Here is an 18825-nt window from a genome sequence, read left to right on the forward strand (position 1 = left end):
CCAGAATTCATATATTATTTCTTTGTGATAATAAAGAGTTGGGCCCATAGAGCAATGAATGCTTTGTGTCTAAATATCCTCTCAGAAGCTCTTTTTCTTCAAGAAGGATACTTAGACAGTCTAGTTTCCTTTAGTTTGGTGCCACTCTTGCCATAGGATAGACCATGGCCTTTTTGTTTGGTTCCTGAGGGCCCTTCCAACTCTAAAACTGTGGAGCTGTTCCCTGGGTTGGCAACTACAGACTAGAAGTAAAAAAAAAAAAAAAAAAAAAGACACTTACAATGAATTCTTGGGCAATCTTATGTCCGTCAGGAGACAACAGCAGGAAATTTAAAAGGAGGTGCCTGATTAACCGTTGAATACGAGGGTGTCTTGTGTCTGCCACAGTCTGCAGATCCTTCACTGAGAGGGGAGTTTTGCCAAAGAGTTTCATGATGTGCCCGTGTGCTTCTGCTGCATCTACCTGGTAGGAGCAATCAAAGAGTGACAGATTAGAGAATGCAAAGCAAGCAAGCTCAAATCTAGGATTTGTTCAGCACTATGCAACCAAAGTGGTTTAAGGAACCCCTCACTTTAAACCCAAAGCATTAAGTATGAGGAGGATGGGAGGAAGAGGCAAGGCATGTCGGAGCTTACACATGACTTCTCCCCCACAAGCCTAAAGTGGCAGAATAGACATTTCTTGACTTCTTGGGCTTACACAAGCAGTCGGGGCATCATGCCAAGATTTGATCTTTTTTTTGTAATGAAAGGAAACCAAGAAAGTCTTAGCAGAATGCAGTGAGAATTTTACACTGTGGGAAAAAGAACAGAGGACTCACTTCAGGATCACAGCTACAAGTCAATTAAAGCCCCGTGCGATCTGACCTCCTTCTTTGATCAAACATGCTGATAACTGTGCAGGTTTAGTTTGTACTTTGGAATAGTTAATACATGTGTTTTGAAAGTTAAATACACACATCTTTTACAGGACAAAAAAGGCTTCAAAAGTCAGCATAATAATGGGAAACCACTGCAAGATTACAAGCAGTTATTCTAAGAGAAAAAGAAATACACATTTCATGCTGGGATTTATGCTTGCAACAAAAAAAAGCAGATCAAACTGTGAATGGAAAACAAGATGCAAATTTAAAGACATGATTTTGAAATGCCACAGGGATCCTGGGAGAACTATCTTCAAGCAGTGTTCTAAAGAATACTCCATCCTGGGCTAAGAATTCCCATGACTGATTTTATGTAGTTTGGAAGAGTCAATTTTTGTTGTTGTTGTTGTCATTGTTGGAAAGACAGATCTCCCTCACAGAGGACTGTCACAAACACCAATACACTAGGGGTGTTGTCTGAAGTCCTTCTGACACCACACAAGACCGTGAGAAAGTATGAAGTCCTCCTCTTCTGTTGGCCCAGGACTGACCCCAAAAGAAGCAGAAAGTATGCACTTTGATTATTACTTCTTCTCACTTGCCATACTCTTCTCCATCATAATCTCTCTGTTGAAAATCCCCTCACTCTTGTATTCAGGGATTCTTGGGCTATCTAATGTGTCTGCAATAACTTGAGAGTTTAAAACATGTCTTTCTTCTCTTATCCCACTTGGTTCATGATGTCTGCTGCAGTTTCATTCAGAAAGGATGTGTTCCTTTCTTCGTCCTCCTGATCTGACAAGTTACCTAGATACTCTTCCCTGATACCCCTTTGCCCTCCAATGTACCGTACATATTATAAACTGCTACCATAGATTTTCAAATAAATTTTCCTAGAAAGGACATGAATTACTTAAAGATGAAAACGCACAGAGGGTTTTGATTCTTTTTAAATTCAGAATTACCCATGGGGGCTACTGGTTTATAACATGAGATCAACAGAAGGTGAGAGGGGGAACCTTTGTGTAGAAAGGTGAAAATGACTGAGAAGAAGGGATAGAGGAGTTGTAAGGGGAGACCATGTCACAAATGTGCTTAGATTGCCAAATTCCTCTAATTCTGATACCAAGCTCTCTGAAATACACCTTGACCAAGACACAATAGCTATGGCTTTAAGATTTACAAGAATACCAGTGTTCTTGGATAGGCCGAGCGAATATAATAAAGATGACAATACTCCCCAAACTAATCTATTTATTTAGTGCTATACCAATCCCAAGAAACTATTTTAATGACCTAGAAAAAATAACAACAAAATTCATATGGAAGAATAAAAGGTCGAGAATTGCAAGGGAACTAATGAAAAAAAAGTCAGAGGAAGGTGGTCTAAGTGTACCTGATTTAAAGCTATATATTATAAAGCAACAGTCACCAAAACCATTTGGTATTGGCTAAGAAATAGACTAGTTGATCAGTGGCATAGGTTAGGTTCACAGGGCAAGATAGTGAATAAAAATAGCAATCTAGTGTTTGACAAACCCAAAGATCCCAAATTTTGGGATAAGAATTCATTATTTGACAAAAACTGCTGGGAAAACTGGAAATTAGTATGGCAGAAACTAGGCATGGACCCACATTTAACACCACATACTAAGATTAGATCAAAATGGGTCCAAGATTTAGGCATAAAGAACGAAATCATAAATAAATTGGAGGAACATGGGATGGTTTACCTCTCAGACTTGTGGAGGAGGAAGGAGTTTGTGTCCAAGGGAGAACTAGAGACCATTATTGATCACAAAATAGAACATTTTGATTACACCAAATTAAAAAGTTTCTGCACAAACAAAACTAATGCAAACAAGATTAGAAGGGAAGTAACAAATTGGGAAAAAAATTTTTACAGTTAAAGGTTCTGATAAAGGCCTCATCTCCAAAATATACAGAGAATTGACTTTAATTTATAAGAAATCAAGCCATTCTCCAATTGATAAATGGTCAAAGGATATGAACAGACAATTTTCAGATGATGAAATTAAAACTATTTCCACTCATATGAAAGAGTGTTCCAAATCACTATTGATCAGAGAAATGCAAATTAAGACAACTCTGAGGTATCATTACACACCTGTCAGATTGGCTAAGATGACAGGAACAAATAACGATGAATGTTGGAGGGGCTGTGGGAAAACTGGGACACTGATGCATTGTTGGTGGAGTTGTGAAAGAATCCAACCATTCTGGAGAGCAATCTGGAATTATGCCCAAAAAGTTATCAAAATGTGCATACCCTTTGACCCAGCCATACTACTACTGGGCTTATACCCCAAGGAACTACTAGAGAAGGGAAAGGGTCCTGTATGTGCCAAAATGTTTGTGGCAGCCCTTTTCATAGTGGCTAGAAGCTGGAAGATGAATGGATGTCCATCAATTGGAGAATGGTTGGGTAAACTATGGTATATGAATGTTATGGAATATTATTGTTCTATAAGAAATGACCAACAGGAGGAATACAGAGAGGCTTGGAGAGACTTACATCAACTGATGCTGAGTGAAACGAGCAGAACCAGAAGATCATTATACACTTCAACAATGATACTGTACGAGGATGTATGCTGATGGAAGTGGATTTCTTCAACATAGAGAAGAGCTAATCCAATTCCAATTGATTAATGATGGACAGAACCAGCTACATCCAGAAAAGGAACACTGGGAAATGAATGTAAACTGTTATTTTTACCTTCTGAATCCAATTCTTCCTGTGCAACAAAAAATTCGGTTCTACACACATATATTGTATCTAAATTATACTGTAATATATTTAACATATATAAGACTGCTTGCCATCTGGGGGAGGGGGTTGGGGGAGGAAGGGAAAAAATCTGAATAGAAGTAAGTGCAAGGGATAATGTTGTAAAAAATTACCCATGCATATGTACTGTCAAAAAATGTTATAATTATAAAATAAAATAAAAAATTAAGGAAAAAAAAAAAAAAAAGATTTACAAGAATACTGAAGTGCCCATAAAATCTTTACTGTTAAGTTAAGCACTAAGATAAAAAGGAGTATGTTTCTATTACGTAAATTGCTAAGTAAACTTACCTGTTTACTTAGTTTACTTACACACTTTAAGCAGACAGTTGAAAAGAATTGGATATGGAATCAAAGAGCTTGGGTTCTTAGCTCATTTTGGTCATTTGCTACCTATGTGAACTTGGCATTATTTAATCTCCTTTAGGCTCAGTTTCATGTTCTATAAAAAGATGGGGTGGAAGAGGATGCCCTTCAGCTGAAGAAGGACTGAAAAAATAGTTTTAAATGTAATAGAATATTTTTCTGCAATAAGAAATCATAAAAGGGATGGACTTAGAAAAACCTGGAAGGATTTATATGAATTGATGCAGAGTAAAGGGAGAAAAACAAGCACAATTATAAAGTGTTATAACACTATAAGATAAAACAACTATGAATGACTTAATTGATCAATGCAATGTCCCATCTTGATGTCAAAAAATTATTAACAAATGAGCCAGGCTTTCTATTTCTTGAAAGAAGTGACAGAGTAGAAGTGCAGAATAATGTATATACTTTCAAGCATGGCCAATTTGTAGGGTTTCATTTGTTAAATTATACTTGTTACAAAGGAGAACTTTTTAGGGAGAAAAGAAAGAGTAACAGGAATGAAGGGGGTTAATTATAGTGAATAAGAAAAAAAGAATAGAAAAAGAAAAGGATGAAATAGGTATCAATGAAACATTAAAAGTATACATTAAAAAAAAAAAAAAAAAAAAAAAAAGCAGAAGTTGGGACATTGCCAGAACCATATTAAATCAAATATTTCCTTTAAAAAATCCTGCTTGTAAAAGATGTCATATGTAATCCTTTATTTTTTTTCTGTTCTTGTTTATATAAGGAAATATTTGTGTTTGTCAAGTTGATAACTTTTAAATAAAAACATGAGGTTGGATTAGATGACCTCTAAGGATATTTCCAGCTCTAAATCTATGTTCCTGTGATTCTCGTTAGGCACGGTGTTATGGCAAAGGAGCCAGTCCTTGGATCCAATTCATTTGCCTTTTCTCCTTGACAAGCAGCCTGTGTCTGAGACCTGGACTGGCTTTTTCAATCAGTAAACAGACCCTCAGGTTACAAGCCTTTTTTAGAACTAGAAATTAATGCAATTACAGTTTAGTTAACACTTTGTTTCAGAAAAGAAATTCTTCAGTTTCCTTAGCATGATGTTAGTAGGCACTAAACTGATTAACTATGCCAAAGATAATAGTTATCTCATATCACTTTAGATAATAAGTGGATTAAAGCTTTGGCTAAAAATATCAATACTTTTCTCTTGCTGATACTCATTCACAGGGTTAGAAAGCTTTAAATGAAACTTTCAGACTTTTCTTCCATTTATACTTTTATGCAAATCACAATAGAGTAAAGGAGGCTTCCTTGAATTTTTTGAGTTTTTCTGTTGCTTGAAAAATGACAACAGTAATACAGATGACTATGTGAATCCTCTTTGTTTCTCTTTGTCTTGTCATATAGAGAAGAGAGAATTTTGACTTGGAAAAAAACAAATTTTGGCACCAATTTATTTCTTTTTTAAAATAAAGAACAAATTAAGTAAACAAACTTAAAAAAAATAAGTAAAGAAACAAATTCAAGGATATCACCTGGGAAAAACAGTGATCCCAATATGCTCCAAGCCACTGCTGTGGGACTAGGATACTCTATTTAAAGAGATAAGTGAAAAGGATGACCACTGGATAGGTGAAAATTATTGCCATAATATGATTTGTGTTCTACCCTGAGAATTTGTTCTAGACTTTGCTCTGCCACTAACTCAATCTATGACTTTAAGTAAGTCAATTTTCCATTTTTGAGACAATGTTTTTAGTCAACAAAATCAGGGATTTGGAATTGCTGATCAATAGCTGCAACCTTAAGACTCTAGGTCTCAAGCTTTAATAAGTGAGTTCTCACCATATCCTGTTGGAAACTTGGGCTTTGTGCCACTTTCTGACCATAATCATATTATGCTATTGTACACCCCCCCAAAAAAATTCCACTTTTCCTTTATGAGCTATCTTCTTCATTGGTATATAGGATCTCAGAATTTAAAACAAATAGTCCTTTTAAAAATCTGTCTCTCTCTTACAGTTCTGATATTCTGTGCCTCTAAATATCAAAAAGAAGGAAAAATAATATAAGGATAAATATGGGATAATTAAGATAAGTTTTTCAAAAGGCATATAATGGCACAAAAACTATATATCATCTTCCTTATGTCTCTGAGGAATTTCTAGTGCTTTTTAAAGAAATCTTGCTCCTTGGACCAGTTTTAAGAATAAGATAGGGCAGCTACGTGGCATAGCATATAGAGTATCAGCACAGAAGTCAGGAGGACCTGAGTTCAAATCTGGTCTTAGACATTTAATACTTCCTTTTTGTGTGACCCTGGGCAAGTCACTTAACCCCAATTGCCTCAGGGGGAAAAAATAATAAAACAAGAATTTACAGGGAGGAAGAGCCTGTATAACCTGATTAAGGGCAGGAGAGGGGAAAAGCAATTTATTTTACTTAAATGGCTACAGCAAGAACCTGGGCAAACCTTAGTAAAAACATAACACTTCAGTTGAATGTCATGTTCATTTTCTGGCTCCTGCTTATAGGAAACATCCCCTTCCATGCCCCTACCCCACAAGCCCTAATTAGTTATAAATACTCCTAAGGCAATTCTGCCACCCACCATTGTCTGAGTCCTCTGTTGATTTTGATCTTGTGGGTTATAGTAGAAGGCCAAGAGCCATAACAAAGTTGCAGGGGATTCAGCTCTCAACATCAGTAATTCCTCAGCAGCAATATCAGCCCATTCTCCAAAATGAATAAATAAAAACCAGTGTTCAAAGAAACTTCTGCAGGATCTGGAAGAGAATTAAGATACATGGCAGCTGTGTAACTTCACTCTCCATTCCCCCCACCCCTCCCAGTTCTTAAAGTTAACATAATGTTTGCAGAAATGCCTCACTCACTGCAGTACTTATGACCACAACTCAGGGGGCATACCTGTTTAGTTTCAAGTAAACAACTAACAGTGCCAGCTTGTTTCCAATCCAAGGCATTCAAAGGATAGTTCTCAAAAATACCTCTTCTTGGGAACTTTGGGCACAAGTTCTACTAAGTACTTATTAATTTTTAACCTTCAGAGTCTTCGTGATTGTGCATGGACTTTGAAAAAGGATTTTCTTTTCATGACGAACAGGAATGTTGTAAAATTAAGATCTGTAGATGGTACCTTTGGGCTATCTAACTGTTCTAACTGAGCTGCTAATGAGAATGGGGCCTCACCAGTTGTACATGTCTGCTTTCCAGCTGGCTGAAGAGCTATAAAATAAGAAAGAGTATTCACGAAATCCAGATGGAGTCCAGAAAATGGCTACCCTGGCCATTCAGTGATAATGGCAGATGTGCTAGAGGCACTGCTGCCATGGTAGGGCAGTGCTGTTTTGTAGCCAAAGTAGACAATAAAGTCTGTTTCTCTGAAATCCTTTTATTTATCCCTAAACTTTATTCGTTTACCTCACAAAGTCCATTTCAAACCTTTTCTACTCTGCTCAAAACCACCATGTCCTTTCTTTTAGAAGATTGAGATCCTCCAATTCCTTATCTTCCCCCCCTATTTGCCTTAAATTCTCTCATACTTTCTTCCAGTATAAGGCAAAGAAGTGGCCCTCTTTTCAAATCTAATCCAATTATGTTCCTAATCCTTTTCCTTTGGTTTCCTCCACAATCTTACCACATCAATTATCTCCTCTCTCTTTTAATCTTGCCCTCTTTACTCATTCCTTTCCCTCTATTTACAAAGAAACTCATCTCCTTTACCCATGAAGTCTTCTCTTTATTCCAGAGTTCGCAAAAGAACAGCTGGCATTCATTTCTTTACTTTTCTAGCACATATTTGTCAGCTCTCTGAAATCTGGTGTCTGCTGCTGCTACCACACTGAAACTATTCTCTCAAAGGCAAAACTTGAATATCTGACAAAATAATAATCTAGTGGCATTTTCTTATCTTTGATTCTTATGATGTACTTGACACTGATGATTGTCAGCTCCTCCTTTAATTCTATTTCCTTAGGTCTTGTGACATAGACCCTTCTGATTTTTTTTTTTTTTTAATTTTTAATTTGCCTTGTTTGTTAGTTCTTTTAACTCCTTCTACCCATTAAATGAATTATCCTCTAAGGCACTATTGTCTTTGTTTCTCCATTTAAATGTCTTAATGATCTCATCCATACCTACAGTTTCTATCATCACTATATTAGGAATATCTGGACTGAATTCTCTTCCTCTAGCCCTGATATTGTCCTTAGCTACAAATCTGCACTGGCAACTTTGTCTCTTTGCTGTTTTCCTCTACTTGGGTATTCTCAATGTCACCATATCCAAAACCTAACTTATCATTTCTTCCCTAAAGCCTGATTCTCTTACTGATTTTCAACCTTCTAATAATACTATTCTCATCTCTTCTTATTGCATTTTATGATTATCATTGTAGTTCAGGATGTCATTATTTCTTACTTGGATTATACAGTAATTTACTAACTGGTTTCTTTGCTTTTGTTCTCTCCTTCTTCTACTCCAATCCATTTTAGTTAATTTTGCTAGATTAGTTTTACTAAAGTATAGCTCCTAATCACATCACTCCCAGAAAGCAAAAATAGAAATATTACCCCAGTGATTCCCTATTGCTTAAAGAACCTCCCTTCCCAAATCCTTCAAGGTGGTCACACAATAAATGCTTACTTCCTACAACTCCTTCCCCCATCCCAACTTTAAATGAGATGAGAAAATTATAAAAAACATGGGAAGCAAAATACAAAAGCAACTAAAAGATATTATTGCTCACTGAGTACGCTGGTCTTCAACAATTTTTTTGAGTATTTCTGAAATGTGATTCAAATGCTGGCACCAAAGTCCATGTGGTAAATCTAGGGGGGAAAAAATCAAAGAGAACTAAAATATAATAGAGACAAAACTATTAGTTAAGATTTGGAGATCTTGTGTGTGGCAAGCTTTGTACCATTTTTCAGTTGTAGAACCCACATCTATTCCACACTCATTTTTTTCTAAATCCTATCTATTATGTGTCCTTGTTAGCTCCTGGAACAAAGTTTCATCTGTATTACATAAGGCTAGAGTTCAAAGGATTCTTCAAATCAGGCACAGTGTGGGCAGAGATCGTATAAGCTTCCTGGAATTCAGAGTTACTGTGTCCCTGTTTTCCCAGTTCTGTGCCTCTTCTGATCATAAAAGACCAATTATATCAAAATATGTGGCGACTTTCTGAAACATTCAATAGGGGATTAGAAACAAATTACCCAACTAACTCTTTTACAGTGATGACTTACCTCAGCCTATAGGTAGGCTGATATAAAAACAGCCTTCTTTTCAGGTTAACATTTATTGTTAACATGACTATGCTATGATTTTGAACATGTCCAATTTAAAACACAATTTAAAACTATATATAAGTACTGAATTTTCAGAGTCGAAAACAAATATCCCTCAAATTTATATAAAGTATGTAAAATAAAACATTATTTCTTAATTATTAACATGTCACAGAAACTACAGAAACAGTATAGACAAAAACCCAAATTGGCAACATTAGACCTTCGGCAATTAAGAGGGCTTGTCTTCTATTTAGGTAGCTTTTTTTTGGAAACAGTTTTTCTCACTAAGTGTTTTTTCTGCTGAGATTAACAAATTACTACTTGTACCTGACATGAGTGCTTAGGTCAGGGCTTTCCACTCACGACCCCTTTTTGACTTAGAAATTTTTATGTGACCCAGCATTTACATATATAGAAGACATACCAATTAAACATTTACTGATAATAAATCATAATTTTGTGACCCCTCCCCACATTTAATTACATGAGTTTAAGAAGTTTTGCTCTAGATAACCCTATGAAGGCACATTGGATTCTGTGATTAAGAGAACTTGAGTTGGCTCAATGATTTGAAGGGAATGACAGATAATTTTCATGTCTTTCTGTCATATCATTTATTTCAACTTTCTATCTTATCATTTATTTCATGGTCCCAGGAAACTGATGCTTCTTGTAAGACTGAGGGTTTTAATACTAACACATCCATGTTGTCTTATTTGTAGTTATCAGAATTTTCAAGAAAACCTCCTTCAGAGATTATTTTGTATCCAGTACATGATCATTTTGACTCAGCTGTCATGAAAACCAATACATGCAAATAAGTCTATCCCAGGTGAGCTAGTCATACTCAAAGAAAAAGCAAACCTTTCCTTTATCCATTGTGACAATAACATGTTGTAATGAGAGCATCAAAAGGATTTAGAGAGGACTTCCAAGCCAATAAAGTAAATCCTAAAGAACTTCAAAAGTTCTTTACTTTTTGCATTCTTCCTACTTCTGGTTACAACCTCTAGAAGGAGAATTTAAATGACATACTTAGAATTATCTCTTTTTCACAATTGTGCTCAGTAATTAAATTTGTTAAAGAAAAAAAAGCACTAAAAGGAAAACATTCTTTCTTAATTTATTTTTCAACTTCCCCTTTCTTCTGAGTTCAGATAAAATACATGTCCTTTCTATCTGTCCATATCAATATTATCTTTCCTTTTGATTTCAAGTTTCTGGTGTTAAAGAACCATGCTTTCTTCCCAATTCCATATTCAAGAATACATCAAATAGGTACTGTCCAAAACAGGGCAAAAATAAAATTAGGAAAATCCATGTTCAAATTAAAAAACAATGTGAGGTTAAATAATATAGTAAAACAGTAGTAGAGATTATAGGAAGACTTTAGAGATTTTCTGTATCTAAACTAGTTATCTTTGTCATAATCAAAATATTCTATATTCAGGTGGTAATTTTTATAAATATAGAAAACTTATGTGGGAATATTTCAAATACTACATACACAACTTTTTTTTTTTTCCTTTTTCCATTTTATAAGTGAATCTACCTGGGAAAATCTTAACATCAGTGTTCTCAGAAGTTATTTTATCACTCATAAAATCTAGCTCAACTTACCTTTTGGGTTTTGGAGTAATACCATGATAAGAGATGGTGAGGTATAAGGAAAGTAGGACTTAAGTGGAAATTTCAGCTGTAACATAAAAAAAAATAAATCATCATTTAAAAACTAGATATCAAAACCAGCTCAATTAGAGAATTAGGGAATTCTGGTAGGATGAAAACAATTAGAAAACACGATGAATATTTTTCTCAAGAAACATGGACTAAGAAATGATAGATGAACAAATCCAAGAGGCACTAATGTTTGATATCAATTTGTAACGAACTTTGTAGTGGAGAAGTCCAGGACCTGAGCTTTTTACCATATTTACTAATAACTTGGTTAAGGATATAAATGTCATATTTATCAGCTATAGAAGAGTCAGGATGCAAAAAGGGCTTTATAGTCCAGAATATTAGGCCAAATCTAATAAAATGAAATTTAATATGGGACAAAGTAAGGGGAAGTTATAAAGTTAGGTAGGAGTTTGTCTGAAAGACTGTAGTGTATTTCAAACTTGATATAAATCAATAGGTAGCATATGGCACCCCAAAAAGCTAACTCAGTCTTACACTGTATGGGAATCTCTGATGTATTGCTGTGACATATGGATAACCCTAGGTTTTCAAAGGCTATGCCAAGTCAGTGAAACAGACTCTTATCTACCACATTAGAAAGCCTTGACAACTGATTATGTCCATTTTCTTTTAAGTTGCACTCATATGCTTTGTTTATTATTAACTATTAACATTTACAGATTATTCATAAAGGTCACTTGCAAATTCAGTAAAGCAATTAAGTAAAATTTATACAATGACTTAATAAGAGAGTGCTTACAACATTTAACATCTATAGCAAGCTCCCTCTTTTCTATTTAAAAAAAATTATAAAAATTGATTTTTTTTTTTCTTCTTCACTCTTTCTACTTACTTTCCCCCACTCTGGGGGGAAACACCCAAAAACAAATTTCTCGGAACAAATTTGCATAGTCAAGCAAAGCAAATTCTCTCAATGGATGTTTACAAAAATATGTCTCATTCTTCACCTTAAATCCATCACCTCTTTAATGGATAGCATATTTAATATTCAATCCTCTGGGATTATAAATAGTCTTTGTATTGATCAGAGTTCTTACAGCTTTCAAAGTGTTTGTTTTTAAAGTGTTGTCATTATATAAATATATTTTTTTTTCCTGGTTCTGCTCATTTTATTTATGTATTTTTAAAGTCTTTAAAATTGTATATTTAAAAAATATTGGTGACTCTAATAGATATATGATGAAGAAAGCCATCTGCATACAGAAAGAGGACTGTGGACTGAATGTGGACTTTTTTTCACCTTTTTTGTTGTTGGTTTGCTTGCTTTTTGTTTTGTTTTGTTTTCTCATTTTTTTCTTTTTGATCTGATTTTTCTTGTGCATCATGATAAATGTAGAAATATGTATAGAAGAATTGTACATGTTTAACATATAGTGGATTACTTGCTGTTTAGGGGAGGGGGGGAGAGGGGAGAGGAAAAATTTGGAACACAAGGCTTTGCAAGGATGAACGTTGTAAACTGTCTTTGCATGCATTTTAAAAATAAAAAGCTATTATTAAAAAAATATTGGTGTTAGTAAAAACTGTTCTTCTGGTTTTATTTCATTCTGTATTAGTTCATATAAGTCTTTCCATGTCTTTGTGGAAATATTTATCCCCTAATTTCTTAAAGGTAAAATAGTAGTTCACTACATTAATTCACAACTTATTCAGCCATTCCTCAACTGAGGAGGATATCCATATATTATCAGGGTTTTTTTGCCATCACAAAAAGAGTTGCTATAAATATTTTTGTACATGAAGGACTTTTTCCTGCCTCAGAGTTAGGTTAAAGGGTATGTATGCACTATTAAACATTTTGTATATAATATCAAAATGCTTCTCCAAAATAGTTGTACCTATTCACAGGTCCACCAAACATGCCTACATGGTTTCCTACAACCTCTCTTAACATTTATAATTTTTTAACCATTTTTGTAAATCTGATGTGAGGTAGAATCTCAGAACTTCTTTAATCTGGATTGTGTCCATTTTCCAAGGATAAGGTTAATGTAGACTGGCTATTTGATGATACTTTTTGTGTGTGTGTGTGTGATACATTCTTTAGCCACTGCAAACATTAAAATAATGAAAAAATACAAAACAATCTCAGTCTTGCGTGACCCATTTTCAACCTATAATGGCAGAAGTTACTAGGATGCACATAATTTTCAGACTTTTTATAAATATTAACTTAGCCATGAGAGTACTGAAATATTAAATTGAATCATTTACCATTTTTTCTAAAAACAAAACCCAGAAAAGGAAGGGTCAATTAAACAGAAGGGTTAGCTACAAGTTCTTCTTGGAGGCAATAAGACAATCAGTCAACAAACATTAAATGTCTACTATAGTATGTCAGGGGCAAGTTAAGTGTGGCACAGTGAACAGAGCTCCAGGCCTTAAGTTAGAAAGACCTGAGTTCAAATTCAACCGAGACACTACTAGTAGCTATGACTCTAGACAAGTCACTTCACCCTTTTTGCCCAAGTCTGCTAAACTGAACTAGATAAGGAAATAGCAAAACATTCCAGTATCTTTGCCAAGAAAATCTCAAATAGGATTGGACTCTATTGGAAATGACTGACAGTGATGACAATATGCCAGACACAGGGGACACAACAAAATGGAAAATCCATGGCTGTGTGTGTGCTGTGTGTGTGTGTGTGTGCTGTGTGTGTGTGCATATGTAAATAAAGTAATTAGAAGAGTTAATTACTTATCTGCATTCAAAGGCAATAAGAAACATCATTTCATGGAGCAAATAAGTATTATAGTATTGCAGTATTTATGATAAGTATTTGTCAAAAGATAACCATTAAAGTAATTGTAGTATGCCAACATCTGTTTCAGAGGAAGAAGAGGTAAAGGATTAAATTCTCTATATTAATAAAAAAAAATGTACTTTGATATTTTGGGACTTCAATTCAACAACTGGCATAGGTGGAATGATGAAAAATCCAGTTCCAAATTGGGGAATGAAAGTCTGTCAAAAGTGTCAGACACAGCAGATAGGTCAAGAATGATTAAGACTGAGAAAGTTTGAGATCTAAATGAGCAACGTCATCTACAGAACTTTTTAGTATAAACTGAAGAAAAGAACAGATTTGAGAAATGCAAAATGTTTTCAAAAGTTTATGTATCTATTCTTTTCACTGTAGGACAGTGGGGCTGTCACATTTTGACTCTAACATCAGTCTTGGAAATGACAATGAAGAACAGAGAGGATTCTGGGAAGATGGCAAAATAGGCCGGTGTTCAGCTCTTCAAATTTCCACATAAAAAGACAAACACAGCAGAAATAAACAGGAGTTGTCTCTTAAGACAACATGAGAAGACCCCAAGAAAAACTCAATCTTCAGAAGTGGAGAAAAGAGCAAACATAGGATGACTCAGTGCAACAAACAAAACCTGGGGGCAGATTGTTTGGAAGGTAGCCTCAACTTCAAGAACTTTCTTTAATCAAGGACAGTGCAAACTTGGATGGCTAAGTAAGAGAAGACTGAAGGACCTTTTCCTGTTGAGGGACACCAAGCCCAGCTTCGCTGACCGACTGGGTCTTGGTTGCAGCTGCAGGGGAGAAGCAGCTAGCATATGTCTGGGGAGTACAGAGGGGGCACTGCTGGCTGTGGATATTTGCAGAAGAGTGGAGTCCCTTGTTTCCATTCCAAAGCAGAGAGGACAGCTGTAGTTTGCTACTAGAGGGACCTTAGGGAACAAGAGCATTTGTAGGACAATATGGCTAGGGACCCTTGGTCTGGCTTGGGAGGAGAGAGGAGTGCCCAAGGATGGGCCCTGGGACAAAAGTCAGAAAATAACAATAAGAAGGACATGAATCATGAGTTTTTATTCTCCATCTATTGGGATTAGAACTTGAATATAATAATAAGATGCTGAAAAGAAAACAAAAAAATAAGCAAAAGAGAAAGAACTCAACCATAGGTTGCTACTATAGGAATGAAGAAGAATTGGGTTCATATTTATGGGAAGACAGTGAAGCTTAAAAAGCCATTAATTTTGATTGAGAAATGTTAAATGTCCCCAAACATAAAAAAAAAGTTCTTGGAAGAACTTTAAAAATCACCTAAGAGAGATTGAGGGGAAAAAAAAAGGAGCAATCCAAGAAAATTACAAAAGGAAAGTCAACCAACTAGAAATAGAGAATCCAAAACTTAAGGAAGAAAATAATTCCTTCAAAACTAGAATTGGGCAAGGAAAGCTAATGACGTTATAAGACACCAAGAAATAATAAAACAAAATTTTAAACATGAAAAAAAAAAATAGAAGCACATGTAAAAAAAGCTCAGCAGAAAAATAACAGATCTGGAGAGCAGATCAAGGAGAATATAAGAACAGCTAGACTACCTGAAAGATATGATTTTTAAAAAGAATCCCGATATAATATTCTAAGATATTATCAAAGAAAATCACCCTGAAGTTTTAGAGCACGAATACAAAGCAGCAACAGAAAAAAAAAAAATAAAAAAAATGTGAGCACTATTTGAGAGTGATCCTGAGGAAAACTTAAAGGAATATCGTAGCCAAGTTTCACAGTTCCTAGGTGAAGGAGAAAATATTAGAAGCAATAAGAAAAAAACAATTTAAACATCATGTAGCTACAATGAGGATTACACAAGACTAGCAGCTACTAAGAATCAAGTTGAGGGAATATGGTTAGTGCTGGAATCTTACTCTCATGGAAATTAGGTTAAGGAAGGAACAACATATATATCCAGAAGGATATGAAAGTGTTCTAAATTCAGAAAGAAATAAGAGGGCTAGACAATGGGGAGTGGGGAGGGGGAGAACATAGGATAAGGAGGGACTCTTTCAGGGGTGGGTAAGTTAAGGAATAGAAGGGGTAGCATGTAGAAGTAATTGAAGAGATGTGAACAGAAATGGGGTAAAAAGGATGAGACTGATAGTGAGGAAAAATAGGAAGGAGAGAAATATACAAGTAATTATAAATTAGAATGTAAAGGGATGAATTTACCCATAAAACAAGAATAAACAGCAGATTAAAGATTTGAATTCAATAAACACAATAAAAATGAGAAATACATACCAAGATAAAATAAAAGACTGGAGTCGAATTTATTATGTAAAAAAGCAAGGGCATTATGTAAAAAAAGCAACTTAGCAAAGTTAAAGCTAAAATAGATTTAAAGAGAAAAATAAGGAAATCACATTATGTGCCACCAATATTATTCAATATTGTTTTAGACTATAAAATAACTAGACAGAATAACTTGAGAGTATACCTATTAAAAGACTTAAAAATAAGGCCTTGAGAATAACTTTGATGAAGATAGTAAGAGAGAAAAGGAAAGCTTTTGCAAATGATATTCCATGACAGACCACATCTTTACAATTACAAAAAGGACTGGAAGGTAAAGATAAAACAAGGTTCCAATGTTGTTGTTTGTTGACCCTATAAAAGCATTTGATATGGTAGAGCAAAATGCTCCCTAAAAGCTTTTTCTAACATATCTATGTCAAAATTATATAAGATTCCTTGGAAGATGTAACAACAGAGATAACGGTTTTGTTCAATTATTAATAAGGCATACAATAGAGAAATAAATGCTTGCCAAGAGACTTTGCCACCATTATGAGGATGATTTTATAGATCAATGAATCAACAAACATTTATTAAACATTGATTATGTGTTAAGCCCTGTGCTAATTTTACAAAAAAAAAATTCCTACTTGCCAGGAAGTTACATTCTAATAGAGGAGACAACAAATGAATAAGTGAATAAATAAACATAAATTGAAATAACTAATTTGATATGTAAGATCCAGGAAAAATTAAGTGAACATTAAAGACCAAGTTTAAGGTTAAATTATTTACTCCTTAATATGTGAAAATGCTATCAGTACTTTTATATAATTCTAGAGGTAACAAGAAGCCAGCCTTCTATGGAAGATTTTTAAAAAGTCCTACTACCAACATCTCAACCACTTCCTTTTTTGAGGTGCCTCTTCAGGACTCTGAATCCAAAAGTCTTGGGTCACTAATCCTGCTTCCAAACCCATGTTCTTTAGCTATCAATGAAGGTATCTATATAAAAACCTTATGAGAATCATCTATCCAACGGCATGTTTAACAAGGGCATTAGTAAAGAACAAGCAAGCTTTCACATGATATTCAACAATGGAACACATATATAACATTTCACAATTAACTAAAAGATATAGAGAATATAAAATTCCATTGTGCTTAAAAAGCATTTAGTTAGGTAAAATAAAATATTACTTTAGAATCTTTTTACAACAAGATATCTCCTATGCCTTAAAAATACAGTAGAAAAAATCTGGTTAAAATCTTTCTGATCTTAAACGCTAAGTAAGGCATAAAATAGAAAGCTGCAAGCTTAACAAACTGCATGCTTGCCAAAGCTATTTGCTCTAATGCAGAATGCAAGTTGATAAAATTGTTACTGTGAGAATGTAGAGATTCTTTGGTTTCCTGATATTATGCTGATTGCAGAACTAGACCATGATAGTCTCCTTGAAAAAAATCTATAAAAACTCAAATGAATTTTGTCTGTCCTTCCACACATGAAAATAATGATGGATGAAGAATGTCTATTGGTTAGATTATAAGATGGATACTTTATAAAAAGCACACACACATATATATACAAGTTGGTTGTTGAACTAAATGGAAGAGTAGGAAGAAAGTAGCCTGGACTGCCTTTATGAAACTGAAAAGTTGCTTTAATGAACTGAAACTTTTGATGAGAAAGCAAAGGCCCATATTTTTAATATCAATATTCTACTGTTATACTATTCATGTTGTTATTGAGTTGTTTCAGTCATGTCTGACTTTGGTTCCATGATCCCATTTGGGGTTTTCTTGGCAGATACTGGTATGGTTATTTCCTTCTCCAGTTTATTTTATAAATGAGGAACTGAGGCAAACAAGATTAAGTGACTCATTCAGGGTTAGATAGCTAGTAAGTGTTTGAGGCTGGATTTGAACTCATGAGCATGACTCATCTGGACTCCAGGCCCAGTGTTCTATCCACAGTGCCTCCTCGCTACTCTAATGCTATTCTAGGGTAGTGAAATACAATGATCAACAAGAGTTTAACAAGAGTTAAAAATCAACATCACAGAAAGGGCGAAGAAAAGTAACATATTTGGTGTGACTAGGATGTCAAGGATGACAAGCTGATGTCAAATTGAGGAAGAATAAGAATAAAAGATATCACCAAAGAATTGTATGAATAGAAAAGAAGATACAGTCATTAATGGGTTCATTCAGTGATTGTGAAAGAAAGGAAAGACAGATGGACAGTGAAAATACTCCATGACTTCATGGACTTCAACTCTTCATGTAGATTTCTTATAACAAATTTATAGAAGTAAATGGACAAGAGTCAAAAAAGATGGGTAGGCATGAGTGTCCTATTGGAAGAAATTACCAAATCATAGATCCACTTAAACAGGAGCATATAAATACATAAATGTGTTCACAGAGAACAACCCTACAATATGACATTGAGAAAAGCTGAAATTAATTTAACAGTCTTTACTCAATTTGGTTATTACATTCTAGATAAATTATTTTCTCTGTTCAAAAATACTGAAACTAATTAAAAAAAAATTACAATCCTGATTTCATTTACAGTAAGCCTAAATCACAAACCTGAATTGTAAAACTATTAAACTTAGTTTTTGTTTTTACCCCTCCCATTTTGTTCATTCCCATAAATACATGGCTCCACTACTATAGTAGTTGATGTTCATTGCCTCTTGGCTCTCTTTGCAATGTTTGAAAAATCACTGGACTTTTCCTGTAAAACTTGGTCAT

At 34.5% G+C, this 18825-nt stretch overlaps 1 protein-coding gene across 7 annotated transcripts in view; it reads right to left on the reverse strand.

The window, feature by feature from the left end:
* FANCC (FA complementation group C) overlaps positions 1-18825 on the reverse strand; it is a 181274-nt gene that overhangs the window by 12838 nt on the left and 149611 nt on the right. For all 7 annotated transcript variants that reach the window (XM_074281683.1, XM_074281676.1, XM_074281678.1 and 4 more), the window contains 4 exons: positions 10941-11016; positions 8774-8855; positions 6617-6791; positions 281-463 (listed from right to left, as the gene is read on the reverse strand). In XM_074281683.1, coding sequence (XP_074137784.1) covers positions 281-463; positions 6617-6791; positions 8774-8855; positions 10941-11016 — 516 coding nt within the window. The remainder of the gene's footprint in view (positions 1-280; positions 464-6616; positions 6792-8773; positions 8856-10940; positions 11017-18825) is intronic.

This window comes from Sminthopsis crassicaudata, chromosome 1 (genome assembly GCF_048593235.1).
Source record: "Sminthopsis crassicaudata isolate SCR6 chromosome 1, ASM4859323v1, whole genome shotgun sequence".
Taxonomy (NCBI): domain Eukaryota; kingdom Metazoa; phylum Chordata; class Mammalia; order Dasyuromorphia; family Dasyuridae; genus Sminthopsis; species Sminthopsis crassicaudata.